The sequence below is a fragment of the Microcaecilia unicolor genome, chromosome 3 (assembly GCF_901765095.1).
Source record: "Microcaecilia unicolor chromosome 3, aMicUni1.1, whole genome shotgun sequence".
NCBI classification, from domain to species: Eukaryota; Metazoa; Chordata; class Amphibia; order Gymnophiona; family Siphonopidae; genus Microcaecilia; species Microcaecilia unicolor.
Window position 1 is genome coordinate 48,802,250 of NC_044033.1, and position 17,326 is coordinate 48,819,575.

The window sequence follows — 17,326 nt, forward strand, 5'->3', positions numbered from 1 at the left end:
TTAACCCACAAGCCCTTCTTTTCTTCTCCCCCCTCCCTCCTCACCCCTTTCCCACTAACCCAGATCTCTCCCTTATCTGTCGGAAGAGATATATGTATAATGTCTACGGCTGGTTCAAAGTTCTGCTTCGTGCTTGAGGCTGTAATGTATCCCAAAAATGATCCCAGATCTGTCGAAAGCGCCTACCCCTCTCAGACAAAAGGGAAGCACTTCCCACTTCACAACGTTCAATCTGTAACAATCTTATCATTTGTATGCGCCACATCCCAATTATAGGAGCCAAGGGCTCCCTCCAACACACCAATATTGTTTTCTTACCCGTCCAGATAGCTTTTTGTAAAAATTGTTTAAACCCTGGTGGTGCAGGCTTGGAATATCGGAATACATAAAACAGCAATAACGGATGAATTTCGACCCTATGGCCCCAATAGGTATATATTGTTGTCACTATCTGATACCAAAATCTTTGTACTCCAGGGCATGTCCAGAACATGTGGCTCAGTGTAGCAGGGCTGTGGAGACATTTTGGACATTCTCCTGTGGCGTTAAACTTTGCTCTATACGCCCTATAGGGAGAAATGTATAAGCAAAGTGCAAAGCGATATTGTAACTCCCACAAGCGGGTAAAAGATGTACAACGCGATATGCTCAGAACATAATGTTTAAATTGCTCTTCAGACAATGCTATTCCTAGTTCTAATGTCCAAGCCTGAGCCAACTTTTGAAAGTTCAATTCCTCAGTGGAATCTTGTAGATATCTGTGATGGTATCGCAAGGGTACATCATTCTTGGCTCTCACAGTGAGAGCTGAGTTCAAAGTATCTTGCACATCCTCAGACAAATGCGTCCAGCCTATATTGGTGACATAATGATGAAGTTGCATGTAGGCAAAATGTGAATTACAGTCCAATTTGTATTCTTTCTATAGATCCACCAAGGGCTTTAATTTCCCTTCTTCATTTATCAGCTGATACAATTAGTATTCCCTGTCTCCCCCAGTGGGCAAAAACCAAAGAGGTTGTTCCCACCGGAAAGTCAGGATTCCGATATATCTCCAGATATGGAGTTGCTGCAGCAGAGAATTTATGCCTCCTTCACAACCACCTCCAGGCAGCCCTGTCTGACTTGCCTAGGATGGTGTGCAAGAGCCAGCTAACATGCACCCTTGGCGAAAGAGCACTTTCGACTAAAGTGGCCGAGAATGCACTCGATCCTGTCAGCCAATCTCGTATATGTCTCATGGAACATGCTATAGTTAGATAACGGATATTGAGAAGCCCTAGTCCTCCACTGGCCCTGGGTTTCTGTAGAACCGCAATCAGTAGTCTAGGGCGCTTCCCTCCCCACAGAAACATCTGGATGACCGTGCTCAACTGGTGCTCCTCCCGTCGTTTTAAAAATAGTCATAGCATCTGAAACACAGAGAGCCACTGAGGGGCCAGCATCATGTTGAACAGTGAAACCCGTCCCATCAGGAAAAGCGGCTGTGCCGCCCAGAGTCGTAACCATTGCTAGTGTTGGTCAATAATGGCCTTACATTTTTATCATATAGCTTCTGTAGGTTTATTGGAATGATAACTCCCAAATATTTAATCTACTGGGTAGCCCACTGCAAGGGAAATTGCCCTTTCCAATCTTGAATTAGATCTGGAGAAGATGGGAGCACCAACTATTTTTGTAGATTTAATCGAAAACTTGATAGCGCTCCATACTCCTCGACAGCCTGTAGCAAGTGTGTAAGTGAGTCCTCTAATGTAAGCAACAGGTCGTATGCAAATGCCAACACTTTGAATGTGTGATGGCCAACTGTATTGTATAGAACAGTGTAGAAAAATGAGCACAAAATACAGAGTTTATAACTACTGTTTCTCTTCCAGCTACAATAGTTTTTAAGCAATTTTAATTATATTCAATTGTTATTTCATGGTATTTATAATTACATATAGGAAGCTTTCAAATAAATTAAGATGTCAAATAAGTAAAAAAATAAAATATTTTGTCCCCCACCTTTTAAGGCACTGCCTATCCAACTGGAACATCTTTAGACTTTTTATAGTTGGACCATGCATAGGCAGTCCATTATTTGTAATAATTCCTTTTACTACTGTTTTAAATAGTGTTTGCTAATGTTTTGGGTGAACCAGTGTGGTGGCAATATCAATATATACTGGATTCAGCCCATATAATGCCATGTACATATCGCATGTACAACTGCCACACAATCCTTCTAGTGATCCCCTTCAAGGATAACCTCTGAAATGAAACTTATATCTCCTTGTCCTATTCTCAAGATTTTCTCTTTTCCAACAAATTGCTCACCCCCTTTTTCATGGCTGTGTGGGGATTTTTTGCAGATCCATCAAGCCAAAATGTCATGGGTTTTTTTTTTTTTTTAATTTCTTCCGCTTGGCCCTGTAGGCAGATATCTTTGATATCATCTACCACATTTTTTATATATTGGAACATACTGACTTCATCTTGGCTTTCAGTTCCAGCATAAGCTTGAGTAACTCACCCAATTGCACCTCTGCTCTTTCACATGTCTTGACTTCTTCAAACAACACTGTGCTCACCACCACCATGCTTTCTTCACTCCCTCGACTTTCAGCCCCTCTCAGCTCTGGATACAGTCTTGCCAATTGAGTATTTGAAGCCTTCTAAATTCCTTCCATGGAAAACGCATGCACTCAGGGGCTGCCCACATTAACTACTACTCTACAATGTATTGTTCGAGAAGGCTTGCACCTCTTTTTCAGCTCAGCCCTGACAGAGCTTTTCTAATATGCAGGCATCTTTAGTGACAATGTCATTCCATATGGCTTATTCATAACTTTTAAGAGCTGGCATTCATTGGCAAATATAATTTTGGCAAGTACTGAGATGGGACAATTTTCTTCTATTTTTTTCTGCATTAACTTTCTCTGTAAAAAGAAAACGTGTCCAACTCAGACTAGATCTGTGGGGTTAAGGGAAGCCTGATATCTACCCTGCATGCTGACAACGTATTCTGATGTGAGAAATACCAATTATCACATATGGCAAAATTCATCCTCTTCTATTAATGTTAAATGATAGAATGTTTCATTCATCTCCATAAACATTTCCCTGCAAGTATTTTATTATTAAAAATAAGTTTATGTTATTGCTGATTAACATACATGTACCTTTCACCAAGATTACCATAATCTGACCATTGTTATGGAGCACATTTTTTTAAAACACACAATAGTAGCAGACTTTATTGTGAGAATATGGTTCCCTCTACTAGTTTGGGTAGTGTGATATGAATTATCTCTTATATATTTAAAAAATATATATTTCAGGTAAGAGACCTTAAGAGTCTGACACATACTGCAGCAGGACATGTTTATCCACTGTATACGCCTTCCTATGCTTGGCCTGTTACTAAGGGCTAGGCCTAAGGCCTGTACTGTCAGTTTGGTTCTCACATGTTAACCTAACTCAGCATCTTGTGTAACAATCATTGCTATCTCAGGAGCTGAGAACTGACATTTCATAGCATTTGTTTGCAGCTGAGTATGTTTTTCATATAAGGTAACCTTGGCAGTTGCTGACAGGCTGAGGACACAGTATGAGCCTAACATGTCCAGAATGTTTCATTAGGGGAGATAGACAGAGAGAGGACACAAGGGTATTGTTCTGGTTGTGCACGCTATACAGATAAGTAATTAGCCAATGGCCACCAAGTGTGCATGTGCACATAACATCAGGAGAGACTGATATACCCATATATGGTATAGGCTACTTTCTGATTCCAGTTTTAGGGGAAATCACATGATTTATGAGAAATGTAACTTGCAACAGTATATATGTGATGTCCAGGACAGTGTTAGCTGAGCAGATTTTGTTAGCCAGTATTTGCTTTGTTGTGTAACAATCTGCTCCAAGAGAGAGAGAACATTTATTTTGTATCTGACTTAGTGATATACCATAATAAAGATTTTTTGCTGGTGCGCCTATACCTAAGTCTGCTTCTCTCTCTCTTATTTTACAGCCCACAAGGCTGAGGTGTTTCTCCCCTCCCAAGGGACAAGGGAGGGAGGGAATAATAAATCACACCACTCCTACCCAGACTGAGATAATATTTAACCATCTCTCTGACCTCGTGTGCAACTTTCTTTAAATTAGTCACCTTACTTCCTAACTCCTCTTACTCTCTTACCTATCTATATGTTCCATCTTTTCTTATACCCTACAATGTCAATTAAAATGTTCTAGTACATATTGTGTATGCCATACTCTGTATTCTTATTTTAATATTTTTACTGCTGTAATTGCCTATTGCTCATGTTTGATTTATTCTTACTGTACACCACCTTGAGTAAACTCCTTCAAAATGGCGGTAAATAAATCCTAATTAATTAATCAGGACATTTGTACAAACCCAAAAGCTCTTTACTTGATTAAATTTACTTTATATTTCATATAGTTTTATCTATTTGACCAATGATAATTTCAGAAAATATCTGTTTATTCTAGATAATGGAAGTAGTATCTTGCAATATTGACAAAAGTTCTATGTATTTATAAATACTTTTGAATATGTTATTGTTTTATTAAATATAATGATTGGTACATTATATCTGAACAAAATTCTGCTGATACATACCCATGCTGAGTTATTTTTAAAACATTGCTTTTACTAATTTAGTTTCAACTTTGGAATAAAACATTGTGTATATTGTTTTTTATGAACAAGTTTTAAAACTGCTTAGTTGATGTTGAATGATTACCTGAACAACTATGTATAGAAACATTCTGAAATAGTAAGATTGCTATATATTATATATATATATATATATATATATATATATATAGTCTTTTTTTTAATACAAAATATAGTATTTTACATTTGGAAAATCTACACTTACCCAACACTATAATACAGCAGTGGCCACTTGAAAATGTGGACAAACTGATTATATCACAGATCTACTACTACTATTAATCATTTATATAACACTACTAGATGTATGCAGCGCTGTACACATTATATGCAAGTACTTTCTCTGTCCATAGAGGGCTCACAATCTAAGTTTTTTGTACCTGGGGCAATGGAGGGTTAGGTGACTTGCCCAAGGTCACCATGAGCTGCAGTGGGAATCGAACCCAGGTTGCTAGGATGAAAGCCTGCTGCACTAACCATTAGGCCGCTCCTCCCACTCCACTGACAGTTTACACAGCAGACACTACAATGCTATTTAATTAAATGGTATAAACTGTGAGTTTCCATGAAAATGTGACACAGCTGTAGGACAGCGCAAAGTCAGCTGTTCTTTTAGAAATATAAAATGTTGTTAAGACTGGTTTTTCAAAGTGCATTATTTGGATTTATATTTCAAGATAATTGCTTACAGTAGCCAGTAATACAAACGACTCTGGGGCTCATTTTCAAAGCACTTACAAAGTTCTATAGTAACTTGTGGAACTTTGTAAGTCTAAAGGCCCTTTTACTAAGCCACGCAGGTGCCTACACACGCCCAACGCACATCAGTTTTGAATTACTGCCCGGCTACCACGTGGCCCTTGCAGTAATTTCATTTTTGACATGCGTCCACTACACGCACCAGAAAATATTTTTGTTCTCTGGCGCGTAGGCGGTAATCAGCCGGTTTAAAATGTGAGACCTTACCGCTAGGTCAATGGCTGGCAGTAAGATCTCAGACCCAAAATGGACGTGCGGCAATTTTCATTCTGCCGCACATCCATTTTCAGCAAAAATTTTTAAAAGGCATTTTTTACAGGTGCGCTGAAAAATGATTCTGCGCGCACCCAAAACACGCGTCTACACTACCGCAGACCATTTTTCAGCGCACCTTTGTAAAAGGGCCCCTAAGTGCTTTGAAAATACGCCTCTCTAAAGCATGTAATTACCTTCTGAGGTTTCACTGTCTTCAGGGTTACTTTCACTGTCCGCATCATAGCCACCTTCTTCACCAAAATTCTGAAAGCCACAACTTTGAGACACTTCAGCTTCTTCGGAGAGATCTTCAGGATGAGACACTAACTCCTCCTTCATCTGATGCAGCTGCAACATAAAAATAACAACTTATCTTACAAAGAATGAAACAGTGCCACAATTCTCTGTAAAAATTCACATTAAATTTCCCCCACACATGAAAATTTATTGTGGATATTCATAGCTTTTGCTTTCTAGTACATAAAAAATGCTAAATTCACTAGTTTTCACAGCACTGATAAATAAGAAACACTGCTTATTTTATAATATACCAGGCCTGGGTCTATTTAAATATGCATGTTATGTAGCATAGAAACAGAAATATGACAGCAGATAAAGTCCAAATGGCCCATCCAGTATGCCCATCCTCTGTAACCCTTAACTCCTTTTCCTAAGGGATCCCACATGCTCGTCCCATGCTTTCTTAAACTCTGACATAGTCCTCGTCTCCACAACCTCCACGCTTCCACCACCCTTTCCCTAAATGCACACTTTCTTAGATTCCTCCTAAGCCTATTTCTTCTTAACTTCATCCTATACCCCCTCATTCTAGAGTTTTCCTACATTTGAAAAAGGCTCTCTTCCTGTACATTAATGCCCCTGAGATATTTAAATGTTTCTATAATATCTCCTCTTTCCCTCCTCTCTTCCAGCGTATACATGTTGAGGTTCATAAGCCTGTCTTTTTATGTTTTATGTCCAAGACTACTTAATAATTTTGTAGCCGCCCTCTGGACCAACTCTATCCTGTTTATATCTTTCCATAGGTGCGGTCTCCAGAATTGCACACAGTACTCTAAATGGAGCCTCACCAGAAACGTATAAAAGGGCGCCATCACCCCTTTCTTCCTACTGGTCATCCCTCTCCTTATGCACCCAAGAATCCTTTGGACTTTGACCGTTGCTTTTTATACCTATTTGGCCACTTCAAGGTCATTGGACACAATCAAACCCATGTCCCGCTCTGCCATGGATTGGAAACTAAGAACATAAGAACATGAGCGATGCCATACTGGGACAAACTGAAGGTCCATCAAGCCCAGTATCCTGTTTCCAACAGTGGCCAATCCAGGTCACAAGTACCTGGCAAGATACCAGAACAGTAAAACAGATTTTATGCTACTTACCCTAGAAATAAACAGTGGATTTAGATTCCAACATGGCCGCTGATTAAGCCAGACGTGCGTGTTAGCTGTCTACAATTCGTACCTTACCGCAATGCCAAAGAGAAGGGGTAAAGCCGTTGCTGCAGCCTCTCAGCGGCAGAATTCCCCGACTCAGTCTGGTTCAATTGAATCTTTTTTGCAATAAGACGGGATCCCAACATCGTCGGTGAGCAGCCCGCTTGTTCGAACTGAGGTGAATGGAGGACCCGGTTTGCACTTAGGGCTGGAGGTTTCCCCTCTCCCTGACGAAAGAGCTCCTCCCCCGCAGTCGCATGGAAGCAGCTCCCCGATGGCGGCATCCTTAGCCTGGCATGAGAAAGAATTAGAAGGAGCTGAGCGACGAGAGGCAGAATGTGAACCTGAGGGAGTTAGGGGGAGTCCAAGTCTGCGAACTCTAGCAATAAGTTCTGAAGCGACAGTTACAGCAACGAGGGAGATGGAAACTGCAAGTATGGAGAGAGAACATTCTACTCAGACGTCTGAGGTACTGACTACCCAATTTACTACTTTATTTTCTAAGCCCCATGAGGTGACTCTGGACAATTTATGGTGTTTAATAGCGAACCTGGGTAGAGCATTATGCCCCCAGGTTCAAAAATTAAGTCAAGATTTGACTGTCTTAGAAGGGAAATTAAAGAAAACGGACAAAAGACTAAAACTTTTGAATCAACAAACTCAAGAGCAAGAGAAAAATCTTCAACAAATGCAGACACTTCAAAGCAATATGGTTAAAGACTTGATTAGTTTGAGGAACAAAACAGAATTGCTTGAAAAGTACTCTAGAAGTAATCTGCGTTTTTTAAATTTTCCTAAATAATTTGCTGTTTCCCCTCGTGAAATGTTAAAAAATTATATTAAGGAAATATTGGGGGTTGCTGAAGAAAATATTCCTCCCTTTCTGCAAGTATATTATTATTTGCCTACTAAATCTGAAGATTTTCAGCAACCCCAAGATAACCAAGTGCTAGATGTTTCCACGCTATTAGAAACTTCGGATACAGAACTAGTTACAGCAGCTACTTTGGTAGGTACAGTGGTAATGGCACCAGATAAAATGTGAATAATGAGAATTTTTTTTTTAAATAAGGAAAAGGAGGAGGAAGTGACGTCACCGACCATAATGGACGCTTGAAGAACGAGCTCCTGCTCCCCCTCGGTTTAAAGTGTGATTACCCTTCATAAAATCAGCCTGGTGAGCAGCGATTTAGTGTGCAAAGTGCTGGTAGGGTGGCCAGATTTGCTAATATCACAATCAAAATATGCAGTGACAGCCCGATTTGTCCCAATTCGGGTTCGCAAGTATAGCAGCAGACCGCGTGGCAGATCCAATGTCAGAGGCCCCGCAACCGGCTCTGTGCTCCGGGAGCTCCTTGCCAAAGGATCTGTTCGAGCCGAACATGGAGTCGGTCAGTGCAGAGACAATGCATTTTTCTGAGATCAAAGAGTGGATGCAGGAGATGAGAAGAGACCTTAATGGGGTGCGGGCAGACCTAGCCTCGCTGGGAGCGGATCTTCGTGGGGAAATCAGACAGCTGGGAGCTAGAATGGAGGATGCAAGCACCTGGCAGAAACCCAAATTGTGACAACATTCCATGCTACCAATCTAACACAGAATAGAGAGCAACAACAAAAAAAAACAAAAATTGAAATAGACCCCCCACTCCTCTCTGCCCAAGGAAGCCAGACTCTATAAACAGTGCAATACTGGTAAAAAAGAAACAGAAATGCATTTTCTCATGTACTTCGCAAAATAAAAATAGAAAAAATAATGTACCTTTTACAAAGCAGGTACATCTCAGTACTTACAAAGTATTAAATAAAAATAATTTTCTTCTACTTTTGTTGTCTGGGAATTTGGCTGGTCTCAGTCTTTTTTTTCCATGTTCCATGAGTCGGCCATACAAATTCTTTTCCAGGTTGGCCTTTCCATTTCTTCTCTCGCCTCTTGTCTTCCTTTCCTTCTCTACATCTGTTGGCACTGATCTTTCATTTTATGTCCCCACTATGAAATAGCTGTGCATAGAGCTGCCAGAAGGGAGATTTTCCAACCAGTCCTAGTGTGAACTGACATCCCAAATTCATGTGGGATTTGCAGTCCCTGATTCTACCCATCAAAATCTGTGCCGCAGTACATTCAAAATTACTTAAGAAAATGCACTCGGACCCCTGCAGGGTTGCTAATTTGAAGACATCGGCGATGTGCATTTTTAAATACTGTCATATTCCTAAAATCAAATTCAAAATAAAATACCTTTTTCTACTGTTTGAACAATTTATTTTCTCATTTGCTTTGGTTCCACTGTCTCTTTTCTGTTTTTCTCTGTTTCTTCTGCCTTTACAGGGTCTCTTGTCCATCTGACATTTCTTTCCTCTGCACCACGATTTGTCCTGTCTAGTATCTCCCTTCTGTGTCCCTTGTCCCTATCCCACCCCCAAGTTCAGCATCTGCCCTTTCTGTGTCCCCATCTCCCCCCTTTTTCAGCACAAGCCTACCTGGTCTCCTCATCTCCCCCTTTTCTAATATCTGCCCTCCTGCTGTCTCCATCTCTCCCTTTTTCTAACATTGCCCTGTGTCCCCATCTTCCCCCCTTTTCCAGCATTACCTCTTTCTCCCTATCTCACCCCTTTTTCACCATTCTCCCCATATTCCCATTCCCCCCTTCCAGTAGTGCCTCTTTGTGTCCCTATCTCCTCCTCCCCATTCCAGTAGTGCCCTCTCTGTGTCCCTATCTCATTACCCCCCTTTCTAGTAGTGCCCCTGTGTCCCTATCAGTGAACAGTGAAGAAAAATGAGCTCAACCTATAGAGTTTATAATTGCGGTTTCTACCAGCGGCTATAATAATTTATGAAGCTGTTTTAGTGATATTCGATTGCTATTTCTTTTCTCCTCCAGCTTTTAAGGCACTGCCTATCCAACTGAAACTACTTTAGCCTTGTTACAGATGGATCAACAATACAAAATTTACAAGGTGGATGCAACATCTCATAAGTTTGCTTGCTTTGTTTCGCGTGAACAGCAATGACAACTGCGCGGGGGAGTAGACACAGATTAAGCAAAACTGGCTTCCTTGCTTACAACGGACTAGATAGGCTCAGTTCCACTCCTGTCTATTAAACCTTCTTGGGCCGCTTTCTCCCTTCTCCAGCCCAGCCCCCCCCCCCCCCCGAGTCTTACATACTTCTTCCGTGATTTTCATTGCCCTCCTGCACGAGTCTTGCACCTACTCCTGTCTCTTCCGTCCGCTCTCTCCCATCCATGTGGTCACTCGTTTTTAAAGCCCTGAGGCATTTTCCCGTCCAATACTGGCGATTCACATAGCCAGCCTTCTGCCAGCGTCGGGGGCCTCTCCCTCAGGCGCGTCCCACCTCTAATGCAACTTCCTGTCTTCCGCAGAGGTGGGACGCATCCGAGGGAGAGGGCCCGACGCTAGAAGAAGGCTGGCTATGTGAATCGCTGGTGTCGGATGGGAAAACGCCTCAGGGCTTTAAAAACGAGCGACTACGCAGATGGGAGAGAGCGGGCGGAAGAGACAGGAGGAGTAGGTGCAAAACTTGCGGGGGAGGAGGCAGAGAAAGCTATTAGTACAGCAGGCATTTGGCGCTTAGGCGCCATCTCTTCTAAAAATCTGTTTGGGGGAGCGACCGCTGCCCCTGCGCCCCACCTAGCTACGCCACTGGCCCCCATCTACAGGTACTGTATTAAGTTTAGTAACCACAGAGACCACTGCGTCCACTACAGGGGGCTTTAAAAGAAATTTGTCTACCTCAGGGACTGGATAAAGACGCACCATAGCCTTAGGAGGCCGAAAAACAGAATCAGGGACATCCCACTGAGCCTGAATGACGTCCCCGATATCCTGATGCATAGGGAACGTCTTACCTGGAAGCTACTAGGTAGTAAATTTGAGACAAACCACAGAAAATATTCCTTCACTCAATGTGTAATTAAACTCTGGAATTCGTTGCCAGAGAATGTGGTAAAAGCAATTCGTTTAGCAGGGTTTAAAAATGGTTTGAATAATTTCCTAAAGGAAAAGTCCATAAACCATTATTAAGATGGACTTGGGAAAATCCACTGCTTATTTCTAGGATAAGTAGCATAAAATCCGTTTTATTACATAGTAACATAGTAAATAACGGCAGAAAAAGACCTGCAAGGTCCATCCAGTCTGCCCAACAAGATAACTCATATGTGCTACTTTTTGTGTTTGTTCTGGGATCGTGCCAGGTACTTGTGACCTGGATTTGTCACTGTTGAAATCGGGATACTGAGGTAGATGGACCTTCAGTCTGTCCCAATATGGCAATGCTTATTTTCTTATGAATCCCATCACGTCAACTGGATCAGGGTCAAAAGGTAAACCATAGCCATCGTAGCTGAGCCTAATAAAAGGCAAGTTGTCATGACCATGCTCAGACCTGATAGAATATATCACTACAACTCATGGCTGACACTTATCACAAGACTATTTTAATGTAGAACCTATTTTAGAGAGGTTGAGAAAAAAGAAATGAATTTCGAAGAGGAGGAGGAGACAAAAAACTAGAACAAGTAATGGGAGGGAAAGAAAAAGAGGAAGAGGGTAAACAGAGGAAGGAAAAACAGGAAAGTTGTAGTGGAGGGCAAACTAAAAGCAAGTAACAGCAAATAGTTAAAGAACAGAATAAGCTCAAAACACAGACAAAGCAAAAATATAAAAGTTTCAAGAACAACAAAAGTCCCTTAGCTCCGTAACAGTATGCATGACAATAAATTTTTTTCTACTCATGTGTAAGTCTTGTACTATTCAAACACTATGAAGATGATTCAAGAATATGAATCAATTTCCAGTCTTTGTAGTGACCCTGTGCTCCAACATAATGAGGTCTTTGATTTTTCAGATCATAAGCATGTATATGCAAAGGTAAACATAACACAGAAATTATATTCATAATATCAGCTAAGTGAATTTAATAAAATGACATACCTTTTCAGTTTTTTCTTCAGTGTGATCAAAATCAGAAGAATAATTTGACAAAGCAATGCGAAGCAGAGAATCAAAGAGGGGTTTAGCCAATTCATTTTCAACTATTCCAGACCAAGTTATTTGTTCTCTTATTTCTGATAGTATTTGCTCTACAGACAAGCTCTAAAAAAATTTTAAAAAATAATTAGCCGAGCATGTTTTGATATGCATAACTAAATATGACAAAATTTTGGAATTCACAAAAAAATACATACAAAAAACTGTTACAAAACAAGTCATAGAAACCTCCCAAATATAGCTGGACAGGAAGTACATTGAAGTATAATACATACTTTGAATGCATATAATAATGTCAAACAAAATACATTACATAGTACAGACTTCATCAGATAAAGACATTCTTTACCCAAAGCACTGCTCAGATCCTTCACCAACTTCCTATTCTCCTGCAAATATCTTACCAATGAGAAATCGCTTTCACAATGTCCAGGTGTTAGTACCGTGTTAAAGAGCTGTGTTCACATCTATATTTGCTATTGTTTAGATCAGTGACTATATTCTCACCACAAAATTAAGAATAAGAAACCAAAATGTCTCAACTGTATAAGTTTTCACATCCATTAACTTCAGTACTTGATGGAAGTCATTTTGTTACACAGGCTTCCTGAGATAGGGATACTTGTAACGATATTAGATTGCATTACATTTTTTGACTAATTATTATCAACAAGTTTTTATTCAAGTGCCACTGAAAATTGGGGTGCCTCAAATTCTTCTTTATCTACCCTATTGTTTAATTTGTGCACTCAACCTATTTGTTGTGTGTTATCTTGACTGGGAGTAAAATATATGATTTATGCATAAAATATACAATTTTTGGTTCTAATAGAATTTAATATGACTGATACTGTAAGGCTTCTATCTTTATATCTTCAAGCAAATGAAAAATGGATATTGGCTAACTATGGCTTAAAATGGAAATAAAACAGGCGTTATATACTTGAAAGCTACCTCTGCTCTTCAATTTCCTGATTCAGTGATATTGAACGTGCATTACATTGGAACATCTAAATCACTTAGGGGCCCTTTTACCAAGCTGCGGGAAAAAGGGCCCTGCGCTGGTGGCGAGGGCCATTTTTCCCGCGTGCCAAGGCTCCATTTACCGCAGCAGGTTAAAAAAAGCCCCCAAGCACATATGGCCATGCAGTAAAAGAACTCTTACCGCATGGCCATGTGAGGGGGGGCCCTTACCGCCACCCATTGAGGTGGCGATAAGAGCTCCTGTGCTAACACAGCGATGCCCAATTACCATAGGGTTACTGTCGCGCCATTTCCATGGGGTTTTCTTTTTCCCCCGGAATCACGCAGGACAGGACTACCGCCGGCAGCCATCCCGAAAAAGCGAGCGGTAAGCCCACACTGGGCTTACTGCTGCTCTGCAAAAGGGCCCCTTAGGAATTTGGGTGTGTTGTCTATGAAAGATCATATTGCAGCATCTGATATTATGTCAGTTGAAACCTTATTTGACTTTTGACAAATTATATACACTATTTCATTCTATGGTTGAATCACATTTAGATTTTTGTAATGGGGTCTGCTCCTTTATTGTCTCAATAGACTACCTGAGGATCTATAGAGCCTCTATTGTTTAACCACTTCCTATAAGGGCCAGCATATGAAATCAAAACCTCCCCCTCCCCACAACCTGTCTCTCTTGCCCCACCAGCTCACACTCCCTCCTGATGCCCCCTCATCCCGGGCTAACCTTGTCATATTTCTTGGAGTAGGGTGAGGAGCAATCCTATCACTCCCACTCCTGCCTACGCTGGGTTCAAAATGGCACCAATGATCCCTAGTGGTAGTCTTGCAGTATTACCACCAAGAGGGTCAAGGTGCCATGTAACGGCCATATAAGGGTCCCACAAAAATGTTGTGCTATCTTTATCCAAATCTTTTAGCCAGATGATGTACACAATATTGCCGCTATCAGAATAGCTCCAGTGCTGACCACTCTGTATAGATATTTAGCACCATTTCCTATTCTGATAGTGGTGCTGAATCTTGATCTGCACTTCCCCAGTTGCAAAGGAATGAAATACAAACTAATGCATGCGTCAAACTTCACCTACCTGAGCACACACTTATGGAACGCACTTGCCGCGCAGCTTGAAATCGATCCACGAAAGAAAGAACTTCCGCATATTACTGAAGACCCATCTCTTTGATAGAGCATATCAAAAAGATCAACCCATGTGAATATGCACAACTCGCCTATCTAACTTCAGAACTGTTTCTTAACATCTGCTTGTATACTATTACTTTGCTTTTATCATCATGCTACCAAGATCATGCAATACTAAATGTTTATTCTACTAACATTCTTCCACTACTCATGATGTATTGTAAGCCACTTTGAGCCTGCAAAGAGGTGGGATAAGGTGGGACACAAATGCAACAAATAAATAAATACCCATGACTAATTTATAAGCCGATTGTGATGTTTAAATATTTACTAGTGTAACATTATATTTAGGGTAGCAAGTGATATCAAATTTAAAAATAAATATTACCTGATAAGACAACTCCATTTCCGCCTTCTGTTGACTGATACTTGCACTGTGAAGACAAATACTTAGTAAAGCTTCAAACAGTCTTATGCTCTGATGTGACCACTCGCTTTCTGATTTTAGACTCATTTCTGTTTTCACAATTTCAGTTCCTCTGGTTGAAGATTGTTCCACAGTCGTTGAATTGCCACGTGAAGTTCTAAAGTCTTGTTCATTCAACAGTCCTGCTCTGGCAATGCTCTGATCTGAACCAATAATTTTTTCCGATAGTCCTAATTCTTTGCAGACAGTCAGGCATGAAGACAACTCAGTTAAAACAGGTTCATTAGAAAATCTATCCGTTAAATCTTTGTTCTCAGTTGCACATAGACTCATTTCATTCTTTTCATTAACCCCTTCTTTCTTCTTGGCAAAATTCAGGATAAGCATCATTATTAATCTATGGCATATTTCAAAACCACCAAGTCTGTGAAATTGTTTTTGGAATACTAAATTTGACATGTAGATCAGATGACACATAGACCAAATATCTGCTGTTCGCTGTATTTGGTCTGGGGAGGGCAAAACAATGCTCTCCATAGATAAACTTGGTAACCTATGACTTAGAGGTTCACTTGCAGTACTATCATAACCTGAAGTATCTTCAGAATCATTGGCTGAGTCTCTATCAGAATCCATTTCTCTGCTTATACATAAAAAAGCCATGCAGAGGAATATGTTTATCATGTTGATTTGGAATTCTTGGTTAGTAATTTTTTTTTTCTTTGGACAAGTTTCTTTCAAACCAGCATAAAACTTACTCAGGCTCTGAGAAGCATCTGAAAATGTTTGCTGGTGACAAACAGGAACAGTTAAATATAATGTGGACTCCTTCAGTTCGCTCCCTATACTTCCAGATTCAGATTCTGGTACTAGTAGATCCTTCTGCTGTTCTTCCAAGCTGCATATTAGGCTTTCAAATACCTTAAGTGAATAACATCTAATGGAGTCTAAATAATTTAACTCAATTATTTGGTTTACTCCATTACAACTTAAAAACAAGTCTCGTATTACCCTGTGGAAAAAGAACACAAATAAATAAACCAGGCTGTAAAAGCACAAACAGAACAAAAAGAATGCACTAGAGTCATATACACAGTAAAGAGTGTAAGGATAATTAAACTTTATCACTATTAATTGCCTTATTCTCAGAAAATGATCAAATACTGATGTGAAGCACATTCAAGTTTTTCTGGTTCTCAGTGACAAACACACACAAATGTTTAAAAATGTTACAAATTTACCTCTCTTCAGTGAATGACAAAAATCTACATTAATTATCCAGGAATTAGCTAACGTTTCCTATTTTCAGGAGCAGAATGAATAATTGGCTTTGTTTTCACTCCAGCCAAGAATAAAATATCAAATAGAAAATAACCAAAAGCACAAGTTATTCATCCACAAAATCTCAGAAACTTTATTAGCTCAAAACTGGGCCAAAAGTATACCAACTATACAAAATATCTCCTTAAACAAACAGACTGTACAGTAAATTATCAAAAAGTGTTCTATTCATAAAGTTAGTCACATTTATGAAATATCTATATTTGCAATCAGGGGCATAGCCAGAAGTCCAGTTCTTGGGAGATCCAGGAGTGGAGTGGTGGGGCCAAGCATTTCCTCTCAGATCTTCTCTCCCCCCCCCCCCCCCCCACCCCCCACTTATACCTTTGCTGGCAGGGACACCCAAGCCCACTAACCAAAGAGATTCGCTGGTCGAGCACCCACTCCTGCTGCCTCAGCAGCAAGGAAACTGGAGAGGGGCTTCAGAAGTGGCTGCCGGCACTTCCAAGCAATCTCAGAACTGAGCATGTACGGAAGTGCCAGAATCCACAGCTGAAGCACCCACTGGCTTTCTCACTGCTGAAACAGCACAGGTGGAGGCTCAGCAAGGTCCCCCCTTGGCCATGCCACTGCTTGCAATTGATTTGGCATATCTTTGAACTACGTTTTCCTTGCATTTGCAGGTGAGAATGCATAGCACATACCGCTCAGGACAGAGAAAAAAACAAAACATAGTATAGAACAAGTTCTTGAGTTAGTTGTGAAGCTAGTTTTATTCAGAATGTTGGGATGGGAATCGAGATACCCAGGTCTAAGCATTCACAATACTGCTCGTGTTTAAAAAATAAATAAATACATTTCTATACATAAAGCAGAGCCTTTTCTAAAATAATATAAGGACATGCAGGATGCATGTATATCTATTGGCACATCCACTTTTGCAGACTTTTAAACTCTTTGTCAGTTGATGAGGAGATGTGGATCCGCCAACTTATGTACCTTCCTCTTTAAGCTGATATTTGAATGTGTCTCTTTGAGATTTTTAGGTCTCTGTGTATTCTCATTGAAAAATAGCAAATATACAGGTAGATTATTTCCCACCTAAACCACACCATATCCATTCCCATACCACTCCACCTTAAAAATCTATGCTAGGTGTGGATCTCCATGTATAAATAGCAGCTTTCTAAAATCATCACTCAACATGTAGCCATCCAACACATATAAAAGCTGTTATTTACAAATGGAGATGTTTCTAAAATAACCCTCTTAATTTTATACTGTGGCACAATACAAAAAAATAGATAAAATTTTACCAAAAT

The 17,326-nt window shown here is 40.2% G+C and overlaps 1 protein-coding gene across 1 annotated transcript in view; it reads right to left on the reverse strand.

Moving 5' to 3' along the window:
- LYST (lysosomal trafficking regulator) overlaps positions 1–17,326 on the reverse strand; it is a 347,836-nt gene that overhangs the window by 268,961 nt on the left and 61,549 nt on the right. Inside the window, exons 5-7 of the mRNA XM_030195890.1 lie at positions 14,685–15,735; positions 12,115–12,276; positions 5,896–6,049 (exon numbers count right to left, since the gene is read on the reverse strand). Of these exons, the coding sequence (XP_030051750.1) occupies positions 5,896–6,049; positions 12,115–12,276; positions 14,685–15,735 (1,367 nt within the window). The remainder of the gene's footprint in view (positions 1–5,895; positions 6,050–12,114; positions 12,277–14,684; positions 15,736–17,326) is intronic.